Source organism: Hipposideros armiger, unplaced genomic scaffold (assembly GCF_001890085.2).
Source record: "Hipposideros armiger isolate ML-2016 unplaced genomic scaffold, ASM189008v1 scaffold_1251, whole genome shotgun sequence".
NCBI classification, from domain to species: domain Eukaryota; kingdom Metazoa; phylum Chordata; class Mammalia; order Chiroptera; family Hipposideridae; genus Hipposideros; species Hipposideros armiger.
This window is the reverse complement of record NW_017732601.1, coordinates 26,471-43,247: the sequence shown is the minus strand read 5'-3', so window position 1 is coordinate 43,247 and position 16,777 is coordinate 26,471. Positions and strand designations below refer to the sequence as shown.

Here is a 16,777-nt window from a genome sequence, read left to right as displayed (position 1 = left end):
GCAGAAGGGAGGAAGCAAAGAGTCCTTAGATTGTCTTGTGATCAAATCAATGGTGTTAAAAAGAAATTAACAGATGCTGAGGATGCTTTCACCTATTCAAAAAAAGAGGGTGCTTGTGCCAAGTAATTGATAATCAAGAAAGACATGATATCGTAGTGTTCCCAATACCCCCTTTTTCTTATTATCTTTCAAGCATTTTTTACAAGTTATTTTGTTGATTTGTTAACAATGTTTAAGTTCTTGAAGGGAAAGCACTCAGAGTTCTGATTCTAAAAGCAACAAGAGGGAGAAATATAATTTTTAATGTTTTTTTTTAATTTATAAGAAGATTACCTCAGTTCATAAACAAATACATGCACCCACATATGCAACATTATTCATGTTTGGAAAGTCTTTGTTTTATGAGATTCCATGAAATTGGGACTTCCATCATGCACTTAAAGTCGAATCCATGACTCAGGGAACATTTTAGGAACACATCAGGTGCTCCTGGACATCTTCCTCCCTCACCACTTCCTTCCTTTTCCACCCTTTGCCCCAGAGTCTTGGTTTCATCTTATTCCTGCTTGAGTCATTGGCAGTCCCCCCCAGTCTCATTTCCCTGCTCTTCACATTCTTTACAAAAACCCTAGACACCAAGCTCTATTATTACTCCTCTTCTCCAAATGTAGAGACACAGAGAGTTTGAATAATTCACCCAAGGTCACACAGCTAGTGAATGTGAAGCTGGATCAAGAGGGCTCCTCAAATCGTGATGTGGCTGAGTCATGTCGAAACCCAGCTAAAGCTGTGGCCATGAATTGACAATCTCCCTGGTTGTGGGATTACCTGTAGTGGATTGTGTGTTTAGGCATCCTTATAGATGTGCCCGATGGGGTTAGAGTTTGTGCACAGCGTTTCCTGGGGCAACTGGTAAAGAATCTGAGAGGATTAACATTCAGGCTTCCATTTGTCAACATGTGCATCCAGGGACATATCGTGCTAGAGTACAGTGGACCCCAACCCTGGTCTTCACAGACCTCTGAAATGTTCCACTAAAACGAAACAGTATGTTCTTTTCCCAATGCCCCCACCCAGAAAGTCAATTAATGGATAGAATTTCCTCTTCTGCAAAGTTTTGACCCACAAAAGCCTTCTAAACTTTTGCCACCAATTGTTGCTTGGCACTACTGAAATCTATTAATAACGTGAAAGGTTTTAATATAGTTTATGGTTTTGTACATAGTTATAGATGCAGGAGTTTTAAGTCTATTAAATATATTAATATTTTCTCAAGCTGTTCATCAAAGGGACTCATAAGTGAGCAATGATTAAGTAGATCACATTTGATCTATTTTTTATATGTAGTAATTTATCTAGTCTTAAATATGGAGGAGTCGTGGAATGTAATCTGTATGTGTGTTTTCCCCTGGGGTGGGGGAGGGAATAAAAGGCTTGTAATGACTTCCTGTATAACATTCAGAGGTTTCTTTAAAATATTTATCAATGTGAGTAATAGTTTTATCCACTTTTTTTCCATGGTGCTCTGTAGCTCTGTACAGAGATTGTGATCAGAGACACCTTCTATTGTCAGGACTTTTAAAAGATAGGCCATGATGAGAATAATCTGAGCAAAAGAGCACAAAGGGGGGTTCAGCAGCCAAGCTGAAACTGGTGTGTGTCCCCCAGTGGTCTCCCCAAATACCTACTCTATGCCTTCCTCAGAGTAGATGCCAGTAGCTGTCTGTGAATCAATTTAGAGCATAAAGCAGCAGATAGGTATAACGTTAAAGTTTCTTATCAGACTTTTGAATGAAAATTATTATTATTATCTTTGTCATCTATAGTAGGAGGAAGAGTACAGCAGAGTACATGGGCATTGTGTGAAGTATTTTGACATATTGTTATCTGTAATCCTCACAATAACCTTCGAGTTAGGAATTATGGTGCTCACTTTCCAGAAAATGAAACTAAAATGATAAGTGATTTCATAATTTGCCCAAGATCCCACAGCTGGTAAAGGGAGGCGCCAGGAGGCATATGCGCATGTCTGTGACTCACAAACCTCCATTCTTTCTACTGTGCTTATTACAAAATGTACAGTCCCATAGTCTCCACAGTTCTAAGGCCCATCCAACCATCTTTCTTCAGAGGCGAGGGACAACAACCCCCTTTTTGTTCTTTGGGAGGTTTTTCCTTCAACCCAGGGGTCTTGAACACCTGGTTAGCATTAGCAAGACTCAGCTATTTTTTGAAGAGAGAGAAACAGAAAATGTTCTGCTGATCCGACTTCAAGTTAAGAACATGCTGAGGTGAAACTCAGAAAATATATCAAATTAAAATATGTAGCTCCATTATAGTAAGATTAAAAGGGGGAGGGAACAGGGCAGGAGCATCTAAGAGCCAAAACGCTGGGTAGCAAAACTCACACCCACAGTGAATCTGTTCACCTTTCCTTTCAGAATACAAACTAAAGGCTTAGAAAAAATAACCTCTTAAGATTATTATATAGTATCAGATTTCAATCACTGATGGTATTTACCACCAAAAAGTTTGGAAGAGCAAACGTTCTTATTTTTATAAAATGCTCATTGAAATACAGAAAAATTCAAGCCGTAGGATAATTTTTAAAAGGATGAAAACAAAGTTACTGAAAATTCCACCATTACCATTTGGTGACTGTTCTTTCAAGGCATCTCTCTGTACATATGCATAAGTGTGTACAATTTTTCCAATTTTGGAATCATACTATTCATGCTGTTTATCATCCTGGAGATTTCACATACATATCATGGACATAAAAGAGCTGTTCTGAAATCTTCTTTCCCCTTCCTTTTAAAAGAAAGAAAAACTAACTTTCCTTTGGAAAGTGCAGTGGGACCTGGTTATAAAGATTGGCTAGCGAGGAAAAGTGTCTCCATCTTGTGGTCTTTTAGAGTATGGTCATGAAAGACTGGAACTCATGTTGTGTTTTTGCAACTCTACTTGGAAATGGTGTCCAAGCTGGGACGCGACCTACGGCCCTGATGAAGTCCAACATGGAGTCAGAGAAGCTCCGTCTGTGTGGAGAGCAGGAGTGTGCTCTCCATGGTGGCGAGGAGACCGCCCTCCATACTGCTGCTCTGATGGGCAGCTGAGCTCCAGACAGTACAGTCTCAGTGAGAAACAGAAAAACTAAGACTAGGGCCCAACCCTCCCAGCTTCTAACATTGGGCTTTCTCCACAATTTGTTCTTTAGTCTCAACTTCGGAAGGTTTCTTTAACATATTCATCAACGCGGATAGTGGTTAGTATCCACTCTGTTCCATGATGCTCTGTGACCCTCAATATGAAAGGAGCTAATCTTAGTGGCTGAATGACTCTTTGTGAACCTTATAAAATCATCATTACATCTTCTGGGGGGAAAGATGGAGACCCCAGGTGGAGTGTAATTTCACTTTAAAGAAATTATGGAAAGGACCAATCACTGGTCTTCTCTCTTTACGCTGTTATTTATATCCAAGTTTTGTCTTTACCAGTTAGTTTGGAATGTAGGGCAAAAATATCTTTTTGGAGATAAAGTTGTATTTTCTTATCTGTGTATACATGGTGAACACAGATCCTGTGTTAAGCAGTACAAACGTGGTCATTTTCTGTAAATAGGACTTTAATGGTTGGAGGGTTTCGCTCTGTGTAAATAGCATAGGCAGAAGAGTTATATTTTACATCAGAACGAGCACACTTTGTTTCTATAATATTTTTCCTGTTTCTCTCCTGTGCAGTATATAGTGGAATGTCATGGGATCACCCTTCTTCCCCAATTCTTGGGCATGTACCGCCTTAATGTTGATGGAGTTGAAATATATGTGATTGTTACAAGGAATGTGTTCAGCCACCATTTATCTGTATATAGGAAGTACGACTTAAAGGTAAGATTGACTTTATTAACTTTTCTTAAGTAATTAAGCTTACTTGTGCACATTGTAAATGTTGTAAATGAACGTGCTAAACACTTAGTTGGTGCTCAGAGCTCAAAGCCACCAGGCAACTTGCAGTGCACTCCTTGTGTTAACTAAGCAAGGATCACTCGCTGGATTTTCCAGAAGATGCTTGTACGTATTAGAGACATAGTGTCTAATTTATTGAACAAATATTTATTGAACACCAACTCCGTACCAGGCACTCTTTTAGGTGCTGAGAATAGCGTGATGAACTAAACAGACCAAACCTAATCTCAAGGAGCTGACTTTCTGGTGGGTAAAGTGAAAGTAGTAAGTAAATCATATAGGATGTTAGGAAGTGATCAGTGAGTGCTATGGATAGAAGTAAAGATAGGGAAGGGATACAGTTTTAACAGGGTGTCAGCGGAGGTTTCACTGAGAAGATAGATGACAGAGGAGCAGATCTGAAGGAGGTGAAGGAAAACATTTCTGGCAGAGGCAACAGACCCTGAGAAAGGCTGTTTCAAAGACATTGATGAAAGGTGGGACCGCTGGAATTTCTGAGTAGATGAGCTGATCTGACTTCTAGGATCACTGACTTAGAGGGAGAACGTCCAGGTTAGGACTTGGCAAAATATGACCTGCCTACATGGTGAATCCAGCTTGGCCATTTTGTATATAAAGTTTTATTGGAATACTGCCATGCCCATTGTTTCTACATCATGTGTGATTGCTTGTGTAGAGTCGAGTAGTTACCGCTGAGACCATTTCAAGACACAAAGCCTAAAACATTTATCCTCTGTCCTTTTTCAGAAAAAATTTGCCAAGCTTTGGTCTTTATCAGTGGATATCAAATTTTTTGATCTCAGAATCTTTCACATTCATAAAAGAGAAAAGCTCTTGCTTATGGAGGTTAAGACTACTGATATTTGCAGTGTTAGGAATTAATAAGAGAAATTTTAGAATGCTTTATTTAAAATAATAAAACCATTACATGTTAGCATATTTTTATGAAAAATAACTGAGTCTTCCAAATCCCAAAAGTTAGTGAGATAGGTGGCATTGTTTTACATTTTTGCAAATCTCTCTTTTTTTTAAAGATTTTATTGGGGAATTGGGAGAGGGGAACAGTGCTGGGGAATCAGGGAAGGGGAACAGACAAGTTGCTATCGTTTTGTTCTTCAGTCTAGTTGTGGAGGACGTTGCTTCACTGGCCCATGTTGGTATTATCATTGCGCTCTTCACGGATGAGGCAGATCGGTCACCAGCCTCTGGATGGCTGCTCACTGCAGCTCTTGGCAGCTCACGCCAGCTGCCAGCCATGCACAGTAGTTTATGGCAGCCCACTGCAGCAGGGGCTGCAGCCTACACCATCGCCAGTGACGCACGGCAGCCCAGCTCTAGGTCGAGCTGATGTTCACCATCTTAGCTGTAGAAGGCAGTGTCACTGGCCCCCATGTGGGATTCAAACTGGAGCCCTGCTGCTCAGAGCTGGCGTCCCGAACCAGCTCTTAACCAATGTGCCACTTGGCCGGCCTGCAAATTTCTTTAATGTCTGACTTAATATAAGATAGTTAAATGTCCTGTCTGGTTTTGTTGTCAGTCTGCTGTGATGTTATTTGATTGTAGTGTATGAAGAATTCAGACCTTATGCAAATATAGATCTGGAAAAGGGGGTGTGGGTGTTTTTATAATTTTTCAGGAATTTGTGGATATTCTTCTTTCATATTATACCAAAACCTCGACAGAGGGTAATTTCTCAAAGCTTATGTGGAATGTGCAATCTGAAATCACATCAGTGAACCTTTGTACTCTTGCATTAAAATCCATTGGTCTGTTTGCATGCATTGATCTGAATGTACCATGCTTTGGTCATTTGGAATGAATGGGTTTACTGAGTTATGTGCTCTTCCAAATACTGACACATTTTACTATATAATATCAAGAAGTCACATTAATATCACCATCAGTCTCATCAGAAAAGTCTTTAAGTGTTGAGAAGCTCTCAAGCTCAGGATGGTGGATACAAGTTTTTAAAAATTCTAATTTTTACATAAAAGCTCAAATTTTACCACTGGCAACAAGTCCTATTAGTTGGTTTCTGTGACGTGACATCACACAGCCCCCTGCTCATAGCTGAGCCCAGCAGCATTGTTCATCTTTGAGCAAATATCTGACAAATGCCTAGATCTGCATAAATACAGATTGTCAGTTGTTCTTTCAACTAAAAATGTTGTTTCATGAAAAAAGCGGCTGGTTCAGCTCATAACTCAAACCATCACAAAAATGACTGTTCTTAAACCTTTCATTCTTTATAAACAGAAGAGCTTTATGCATACTTCCCACACAAAATTTTGAAAAGATGGGGACTCCATGGTCAAAATTTAATAAAAAAGAATTTCATTGCTTCATCAAGAACATTTGTATATTTATATAGATAAATGATAGATAGATAGATAGATAGATAGATAGATAGATAGATAGATAGATAGACAGATAGATATACAGATATAGATATAACTACTAGTACCATTTGGTGCCACTGCTGAATTTTTTCTAAGCTACCAGCAGTTGAACACCCATTGTTTTTACAATATCTATGCAATATCAAGACAGTGACAAGGCAAATAATGTCTCAGTATTATTATAAAGATAGTTTGACTTTGCAGACCCCTGAGTGCTGAACCACACTTTGAGAAATGCTAATCTAAGGGAGAGAAAATGAACTAGGCTTATCTCCTAACTTCTGGAGTGCATATAAACTGTACAAGCTTCCCAGATACAGCCTTGCTCTGTTCTGCCTCGATGTAGTAACTATTTTGTTACCTGGAATTGCCCCTGGTGGAAATCCCAGCCACCCGACAGGGCAGTGTAAGTTCTCTTAATGATTGGCTATTGTAAGTATTACAGGGCAATAAATGTCTATTTAAGAGGTGGTCAGGTAACCAAATTGCTCCACTGACATTATCGTAGTTTGGGTGTCTGGAGAGGAAGGGAGAGCAGTAAATCGGTGTGTGACCTCCTCCAGCCATTTATCCAGAGAATGCCCAGCAGTGCTGTGAGAAGCAGCACCACGGTGGTCATAGAGCAGCACAAAGAATAAATAGTCCTTGCTGTATTGACATGGTTAGGAATTCACTGGCCATTTGCTTCCCAACTTTTCTTTTGCTTTTAAATCCTCCACAAACAAAGGAAAATATCTCTGCTTGAACTCTACCCAAAAGCCCNCCCACATATGAGGGCCAGTGACACTGCCCTCCACAGCTAAGATGCTGAACAACAGCTCAACCTGGAGCTGGGCTGCTGTGAGTCGCCGGCCACGGCATAGGCTGCAGCCCCTGTGGCAGTGGGTTGCCATGCGCTACCGTGTGTAGCCAGCGGCCAGCAGCTGCAGTGAGCGGCCAGCAGCTTCAGTGAGCGGCCAGCAGCCGCAGTGAGCGGCCGTCCAGAAGCCGGCGACTGATCTGCCTCACCCGGGAAGAGCGCAATGATGGTGCCAACCCCAATTAAAAAAAAATCTTTAAAAAAAAAATGATCTAGGCTTATCTCCTAACTTCTGGAGTGCAGATAAACTGTACAAGCTTCCCAGATACAGCCTTGCTCTGTCCTGCTTCCACGTTGTAACTATTGGGTTGTTGGAAAAGTCATGACGCATTTTTGCAACGAAAAACATAGAAAAACTACGTCATGACTTTTCCAACAGACCAATATTTTGTTCCCTGGAATTGCCCCTGGAGGAATCCCAGACACCCGACAGGGCTCTTTGGCACCATCTCTCTCATGAAGTCTTTGAAGTGCTACTTATTGTACTCTGGTGAGTATTATAGGATTCTGTTCACTGGGCCGCCTCTCCCAGAGTGGTCTGAAGCCAGAGCGACCCCTGAAGCCCAGTTTATCATTTGTTACCTGTGTGCAAGCTGTTGAACTTTTATAAGGCTCAGTTTCTTCACCTGTAAAATAGGAATAATTTTAATTAATTTTGCTGGGTTGTTGTGAGGATTAAATGAGATATGTACATATCATGTCTGGCATAATGCTTAGCGTATGGGAATTGGTCAATGGATTTTTGTTGTCTCATCCATTCTATGAGTGATATAAGGTATACTTATAGACTGGATATTATAGTTTTAATTTACCTTGGACTTTATCATTTCATTTCCCTTTTTAGTTAACTTGTAGATTAAATAAATTCTGTGCTTGCCAATACTTTCAGTTGTGATGGAACCTGAACACCTGGCATCATTTCATGGCTCAAACTCTCGGCCTTAACTTACTAACCTTACTTTTCTATTTTGGTTTTAATTTTTTATCCTGAATTAATTTAAACTTGGACGAGGTTTTTTTTTTCCAGGCTAATGATCTGCATTTACATGGAGATGAAGCTTCACTGAGAATCTGAAACAGGGTGAATTATAATATAGGAAAAAACACATACACAGACCACAACGTTGGTGAAAGAAACAAAGAGGAATAAATTGTTTCTTCCTCTGCCCAGTAGCATAGGCAATGCTCAAGTGTTACAGATGTCCCCAAGTTTTTTTCATTTGGAACATTCTTTGTTAGAAATCGGTGCACACAGGAAGGTATTTGTGGCCGTATTCTAGAATCCCTAAGGGAAGGAATAGAGACCATTGCAAGTGATGGCTATGTGGACGGCTGTGTGCTGTGGCTGTGGTTTCCTTCATGAACAAGTCACATCGTCCATCTTTATTTGCTGAGTCAGCTTTGTGCTCCTCTGACACATCCCCAAGAAACTTCCAGAATTTTCCCTGGGTTGGCAGCAGGGGAATACTGAGACTCCAGCCTGGTCTTGGTTCCTTTCTCCAATACAAGGAGTCTCCTCAGCCTTCTCTCCTCATGTGGGAATTATATGTCACACACATCCTAATCAGTGCCTGGGCCGCTTGAATAAAAGATGGTCATAGAGAAAAAATTTTTATTTCTTTGAGAATGGCCAATTTAGAACCTACTTTAACTCATCCCAAGTTAGGTGTAAGTTCTCTTAATGATTGGCTATTGCAAGTATTACAGGGCAATAAATGTCTATTTAAGAGGTGGTCAGGTAACCGAATTGCTCCACTGACCTTATCGTAGTTTGGGTGTCTGGAGAGGAAGGGAGAGCAGTAAATCGGTGTGTGACCTCCAGCCATTTATCCAGAGAACGCCCAGCAGTGCTGTGAGAAGCAGCACCATGGTGGTCATAGAGCAGCACAAAGAATAAATAGTCCTTGCTGTATTGACATGGTTAGAAATTCACTGGCCATTTGCTTCCCAACTTTTCTTTTGCTTTTAAATCCTCCACAAACAAAGGAAAATATCTCTGCTTGAACTCTACCCAAAAGCCCCCCTGTCGTGAGGCCTTGAACAACCCCACAGCCCTGAGGCATAGTTGTGAAAACCAGAGCAGTAGCAGAGAATTTGCTGAGATAAAGTACTGTGTTTTCTTCCACTTTACGCCTCTGTCCTCAGCTTAGGGCCTGGCCCAAAAGGGGTGCAAGTAAATGTGTGTGTTTGAAGGGATCTTCAAAGAGAAGGGGAACAGAAAGTGCCCACAGGGGTCTTACAGTGAGTGAGAAGATATTCATCAGTAACTCTAAAACGGGGGCGAGGACGTGCCCATCCTGGAAGACATAATTTAGGACAAGAGGCATTTAATGGTCACTGTGGCCAGCTGATGGCCTGCTGCACCTTGGAAGATCATGGCACCAACCATTTCTGGCAAGTGATGCAATGAGAGCGTGGTTTTGATTCAGTGTTTAGTAGGTTACTGGTCCGGTGGTTGTCAGGTTTTCTGGCTTCCAGTATGAGGACAAGACCCAGGGGAAAGGCAGCACAGGTGGCATGATAGGGAAAGGTTGGGGCAGAGTGGACAGGAATCCTATGTAGGGAGGAGCATACCAGGCTGAGAGTAGTGACCAGAGAGGGGACACAGCTCACTCAGGATGAGGCTCAAACAGAGTTGGTGCTCATTTACTGCTGCACTCTGCCCTGGAATATTTGCGTATCTTAAACATGACACCAATGTCTCTCATGTGCAAGTTTCAATTGTTTCTTTGTGTTTCAGGACTCAACAGTGGCTAGAAAAGCTAGTGACAAAGAAAAGGTAAGAACTCTGACATATTCCTCACCACTGTCCTCAGACATGCTCAAACACTACCTCTTGTTTCATTCTTTCTTTCTGACTTCCATCACTGGGATTCTCCCTGTGTCCCCTTCTCTGCCCCAGAGAGAAGCCCATCACTAAACCAGGGTGTTCACTTCTCTCCTCTCCTCAGATCAGCTGTCCCATAGCACTCGGCTGAATAATGAAGTAGTTGTTAGTTTTATGTGTGGTTGGAAGAACATTTCACATGCAATGTGGTTTTGAAAGCACAATAACTTATGACCAAGACGGGCAGGTACAGCTCAGCAACAGGGTCCTAATCCTACACTTGACCACTCACTCCCTGGCCATGACCTCTCTGAGCCCCAGTTTTCTCACCTGTAAAATGTTGGCTTGCATGAGCTTCAAACTCCTTTCCAAGGATAAAATGTTAAGATATGATTAGAGTATTTTCTGTTTAAAGAATTAGGGATGAGGAAACTAGATATTTTATCTTTTCCTGAGTCATTGGACAGTAGGTAATATTTGAACTACATTTAGTATATTATGCAAGATTATAGACAGTTTCTACTTGAATCAGTTTGCTAAAGAATCTGGGAAGTAGCTTTCTGTATGTAAACGGAGACTGACCGAAATTGACATTGACTTATGTGAAAGGCTCCTCTATATTCTCAGTTATTATTCCTCCTTATGACCTTGGAACTGTCTTTATTTTTACCAAACTATTGAAAAGCTGGGCTCAAGGTTTTTGTTTTTGAAACTGAATTCTTTTAGAATGATATTCAGTTTTAGTTTAAATTTTACGGATTTGGAAATCTACTTATTAATTCAGAAGTGTTTATGAATGTCTTTATGGTTACTATCCTAGCTCCTGGGACTAAAATAATGAACCACACAGACACATCTAGCAGGAGATACAGACATTAATTAGAAATGACAGTGCCATGTGACACTTTGAAGAGTACCCGACTCTGGCTTGTTGGGTCCAGGGAAAAGCTTCCCGGAGGAGGTAATGTTTGGAAGCCTGAAGGATAAGTAGGGATTAGCCAGTGGAAAAGGCGAGAAAGAGCAGCATGTGCGTGAGCACAGAGGGGAAGTGCTTGGTGCTCTAGCTGGAAGGTGAGATGGGGCCAGTAAGTAGGACCAGTTGGAGACCCTGTGGAAATCACCCAGATGAGATGGTGGCCTGAGCTGGGACAGTAGAAGAGGATAGATTACAGAGAGATTTAGGAAGAAGAATCCACAGAACTCAGAGATTGAATTTGGGAGGTGAACGGTGCCAGGGAGCATGGGTCGAGGGAGGGTGGGGTTAAGGATGACCCCCAAGTTTCTGATTTACACAGCTGGGTATGTGTTGGTTCCTCTTGCTGAGAGAGGGAGCAGGGTGGGAGGAGACATTTCACATGTCAGTGGGGCATCAGAACAGAGAAACCAATAGGCATGAGTGGCTGCGGAGAGGGTTTCAGCTGGAAAAAGGGGCTGGGAAACCTCATGGGAAAGATGATCAGCAAAGACAGGGAAGCAGATGAGGTCACCCAGGATGAGTGTATGGAGCAGGAGAAGTATGTCTGAAGTCAGCCCAGAACTTCATCATCTAAGGATGATGGGTAAAGGAAGAGTCTTGCAAAACATCAGTCAAAGACACAGGAGGGGAGCTAGGAAAGTCTGGATCACTTGTCCAAACGCTTATTGAGCATCTGTTATGAACAAGCATTTTGCCATGTATTATGAGAAGCGCCTAAGTGAGTAAAGTCCCTACTCTCATGAAGCTTACTCTCATGAAGGTCTACTAGTGTCCCAAAACCGGAAGAAGAGAACTTTCCCACTATCAGATGCTTCTGCAAAGTCAGGTAGCATGAGAACTGAATATTATTCATTGGACTTATCGACAGGGAAGTCACTGGGGACCTTTGTCAGTGATAATGGGTGGGTGGAGCAGAAGCCGGATAGCAGAGGATTAAGAAGTGGGAAGAGAAAATGAAATGGTGGATCCTTCTTGACCATTTGTGTTTCTACTGTACACTAGTGACTATATTTTTACACTTCCAACCTCCATGTAAATCACCCTGAAATCACCAGCATTGGCCAAACAAGTAGAAACAGTGGACTGTCGACTTCATTATTGCTATACATTTTTTCCAGGTGCGAAAGAAATAAATAATAGCTGACATTTGTTGAGTGCACACTATATGCCAGACACTGTTTGAAATTGTACATGAATTTGGTCATGTAATCCTTACAACCAACTTATGAGGTTGGTGCTATTATTATTTCCTCTGAGTAAGTGAAGTTTCTTACCAGACAGGTTCAGAAACTTGTCAGGGTCCCAAAGTTATGATGTGACTGAGCCGGTGTTCCAGGCTAGGGTTCACCTTTCCAGCCACCATATTAAATGTGCTATTTTAAATGTCTGGGGCTTCTTTCTCTCCTTTTTTTGAAAGGACATATTATCAGAAATACGTATGAATCATAAAGATGAACAAAGCAACACTCACTACATTGACAAAAACATTGTTTTAGAGTTAAATATGGAACTAAAGCAATTCATTCCAAGTCTTCATTTTAAAATGAAAAAGTAGTGAAATGAATTGTTTAGTTCCCTATTCTGTTGGCAAAACAGCCGATTCATACTTCCTCTGTTTGAGGAGTTGGGCATTTTTGGAATACAGCCCATGTCGCTGTATCTTGCACTGACCGTGTGCACAGTAAAATCGTCTACACAATTGCCTTGGGGAAGAGTTCAGTGCGCTCTGCTTTCTGGGGTTGGAGTTAATGATCGCTGATCTTCCAGAAGGAGATGCTCCAAAAGGCCAACCGCCTTCTAGATAAGCGCTCAGTGGGAAGGGGCGAAAGAAAATCGCAGGATGATATGGAATGTAAAAGTAATTAAAATCGGTAATTGATGAGGGTGGAGTGAGTCTACAACGGGACATGATCTCTCAGATATGGCGGTTTGTTTAGAATCCAGCCACAATGAAGTAACACGTACTAAGCTATAGTACACAAAAATAAGTGAAATGTATTAATGGAGCTGAACTCATTAAAACATTGGGTTTTTAAGTTCTAAAAAAATTTCTTGTTTTCTTGTTTCTACCAATTTTCAGGTTGTCCCCCCATGATCAGTTAATATTTTTGACTCTTCCAAATATCATGCTATTTTTTGTCTTCACAAATAAAACTTTAAATGTTATCAAAACAATCACTGTTACCTCTAGTTAGAAATATTTGGAGAAGGCTAAAATTATTTGTCTACATGTTAGCCTTTTATGAAATAAAACCAAATGATTTGCAAGAATATTATCTCTATCATTTTCATTGTGCAACCCTATTCTCTACAAAATGATTGTCCTGGTTACAAAGAACAATTTTCATAGAGACGCTCCATCCACAAGACTTAATTAGTAATCTGAATTCTTAGTTCTTCTTTCATTTGAGTCATTATAACTGTTGTGATTTGCCATACTTTTAACTTATTGATGAAAAGGTTTAAAACTGTCATTTCAAGTATTTGGTGATATAGGTGCAGACAAGTCCCATCCCTTGGATTTCAGCTTGACACATAATTAGTGTGATTTGCATTAGCATAATAATGAAGATGGAACAGAAGGAAATAAAGAAGTTCTATTCCGACAATAATGGGATCACTTTCATTGCAACAAGTATCAGAGCACCATGTACAGATGTCTTGAATTTTTTAAAAAAGAGCAGAACAGTGCTTTTATTTTTTTTAAACCGTTGTCAAATTCTGACAGCTGTTATGACTTGTTTTATTCTTTAATTCTTTCCTTTTTAATGGAAGGCCATCTTCCATTCATGGCTTCAGTAGTTTAGCCTGCTCTAAATGAGACAGAAATCTGAATTTCCCTGGTGGTCGATCTTCTCACAGCTGCACTGCAATTCCAATGTGACATCAAATTAGTAATTATAGCTGAGCGGACTGCTTTTTACAAATGACAGTCTTAGCATGCTGCCAGCAAGCAAGCTCCTCAGCAGGGAATCGGAGCAAGTAAAAGGAAACATAACTGGACTCACTTGATCTCTAGGGGATTTGACCTGACTCTTTTAAAAGGCCAAGGGAGAGAGAGAGAGACAGAGAGAGAGAGAGAGAGACCTGGGGATTTACACAAATATGCGTTTTGTTCATCGTTCTGCACAGGTCTTTTCAAAACTCATGTCGGATTTTATTAGGTAAAGTAAAGCCTGTGTAATGGAGTCCTAGGGCCACAATAAGACGATTTCCTTTTAACATGTAGCCTTCTCCCTGGAACCCATTTGAAAGAAAACAGCTGCCGTGCAATTGGCATTTGTATAACTTATATTGGCAATAATCATTGTTGACACTTTGATAACGGGCTACAACAAACCACCTTGTCAATTCTTAGGCACTGTGAATTGCACTAGCAATTAAGCAACTATCACCATCTCTGACATTTTATCTATTAGTGACTGAAGCTTCAGGCGAATTAATCGTTAATACCCTCACATGGAAAACTGCTTTCCTAAACCAGTTTTCAGCATTTCTTTTGTGATCTTTAAATAGTAATGTATTATAATGTGTTACTGCTTCTATCTGGTTCTTTGAGCTGCAGTTAAAGGTAAAATCACAAAGCTGGCAGGCTGGGATCATAGGGTACAAAAGCACAGCAGTGTGTCTTCCTGGGAATCTTCCTTTGGCTGTCAGTTAAAATGTGTTCCGTTTTCTGCTGTCAGAGGATGATCAGTTAAAGAGAGATTGTCAAGGTTTTTAGTCGCTAAATTCAGAGGATGCTTTAACCTTCTCCAAAATTCCTTGTCTCCCAAGATGGAAGTGAATCATTTCCGTTTGCCACCCACTGTTAGGAACACCTATCCCGAAGCCCAAAGTGCAGGGGAGTTTCCCGGCAGAGCAGACGCAGGGCCTGTTTCTCAGGCCTTAAATTAAAGGCAACACCAGTAACATCTGCTCCGTGACTGGAGGAACTTTATACAATAAAAGGGGTTTTAGGGGGAAGGGCAGTAAACAGAGCGTTAGGGGTGCTGACTGAGTCCCAGCCTCACCCTGCCATTAATAGAATTTGGGGTTTGGGGATAAATCATTTGGCATTGTCCTCATTTGTCAAATTAAAGAATTTGATTATATCATTGGTTCTCATGCTTTAGTGTTTGTGAGAATCTCTTGTTTCAAATGAAGCTTTCCATTCCTGCAGAGGTGCAGTTCAGCAGCAGACTTTGAGAAGTCCTGGACTTGACAATCACTACAGTTCTATCTGTTTAAGGTATAGATTAAGGCGATTGCTATTATTGATGGAATAAATGTTCTGAACTGTCATATTCTATCAGCAGATGTCTGAGGAAGCCTTAAGAACCCTATAATGTAAACCATCAGGGTTATTCTGGGAAGTGGAGTTTTTAAGATTCAGTTCATTTGGAATTTTTCCCGATCGGTAAGAGTGGTATGTGAAAAAGAAGATCACATGCAATGACTTGAGTGTCTTCCAGATGACAGTGTTACACTCATCAACCCAGTCTGGTTTACGGTGGTGTATAAACCCTCAATTGTTTTAGATTAATTTTTTTCCCCAGGGTTGAGTTCATTCATCCCAAGCACACATGGGAACAGCGCTGTTAGATATGGGAGTTTTTTCTTAAGCTGACAGCTCTTATTCAGTGGGTTCCAGAAAGAGTTGGAATGGAAAGATGACTCCCAAAATTTAGTGTGTGGCCTGAATTTAAGCCAAGCTGCTGCAGATGTATAATTATTAAAATAATAAAGTTATGATGTTCGCTAGGTTAGTATTAAACCAGAAACTATAAGACTTAGCAAACTTCTTAAGTTTTCAAACTTTGACATTTCTTACATTATCACCATCAATAACCACGCAACAGAATCTTCCAATCAGATTATAACAAACTGCTTTTGTAGGTCTTGCGTGTAGCTTAACTGTCACAGCACAGCCTGTGGAAGAAAACCAAACGGCCACCTTTGATATCGTCACTTAGATTTAAAGGGCCATTACGTTCTGAAAAGTATGACAATATTAGAAAAGGAATAAATACCACTTTTTTAAATATTAGGTTGAAATTTTTAGGGAAACTAAATAACCAGCAGCATCTTGGTTCCGCCAGTCTTAACACTTCTAAATTGCAAAATCCTGATAGGGCCTTCCCAGTTTTCTGCCTCTTAATTGCAGCACGTTTCACAAGTATGTTGAGGTATAGTCTCTTCTCTACATTTACAGATAAACAGATTCAAAATAAAAACTTTCACATTCACATGCTGGTCAGAAATGTATACAATTTCCTTGTGGAAATTACAAGTTATTAATGACACGTTGGATCATTTCCCAAGCCACAAATTGTATAGACATTCTACTTATGTTGTTAAAGAAGGTTGTTTTGCATCCGTTTTTTGAGAAAACACCTGTTATCTTTGCTATTTCTGTATGAACTGTACCCATATTCACTAATTTGCCTTTTCATGTATCAAATTTGTGGCTTAGATGTTTTGAGAAGCAGAGTTGATTTTATTATAAATCTCTAACATCTCTTATTACCCCAAAATTGATACCACATGTATTGAATCAAGTTATTATCCTAGCTCTAATGTAAGGATTATCTAAAATTCTCCCTTACAGAAATATTTCTGGAATATATTTTCAGCCCCACAGGCTGACTTTTATGAAGTTTTTGGCAAATTGGGTGAAAGGGGCTTTAGTCTTTTTCACAAGTCTATTTTCATTTAGGTGAGCTTGTAATAACAAGTAAATCAGGAACATAAGCAGTTCCGAACATGAGA

At 40.4% G+C, this 16,777-nt stretch overlaps 1 protein-coding gene across 1 annotated transcript in view; it reads left to right on the top strand.

Annotated features, from left to right (window-relative positions):
• LOC109376974 (phosphatidylinositol 5-phosphate 4-kinase type-2 alpha-like) overlaps nt 1–16,777 on the top strand; it is a 155,938-nt gene that overhangs the window by 118,446 nt on the left and 20,715 nt on the right. Inside the window, exons 5-6 of the mRNA XM_019633152.1 lie at nt 3,741–3,887; nt 9,964–10,002. Of these exons, the coding sequence (XP_019488697.1) occupies nt 3,741–3,887; nt 9,964–10,002 (186 nt within the window). The remainder of the gene's footprint in view (nt 1–3,740; nt 3,888–9,963; nt 10,003–16,777) is intronic.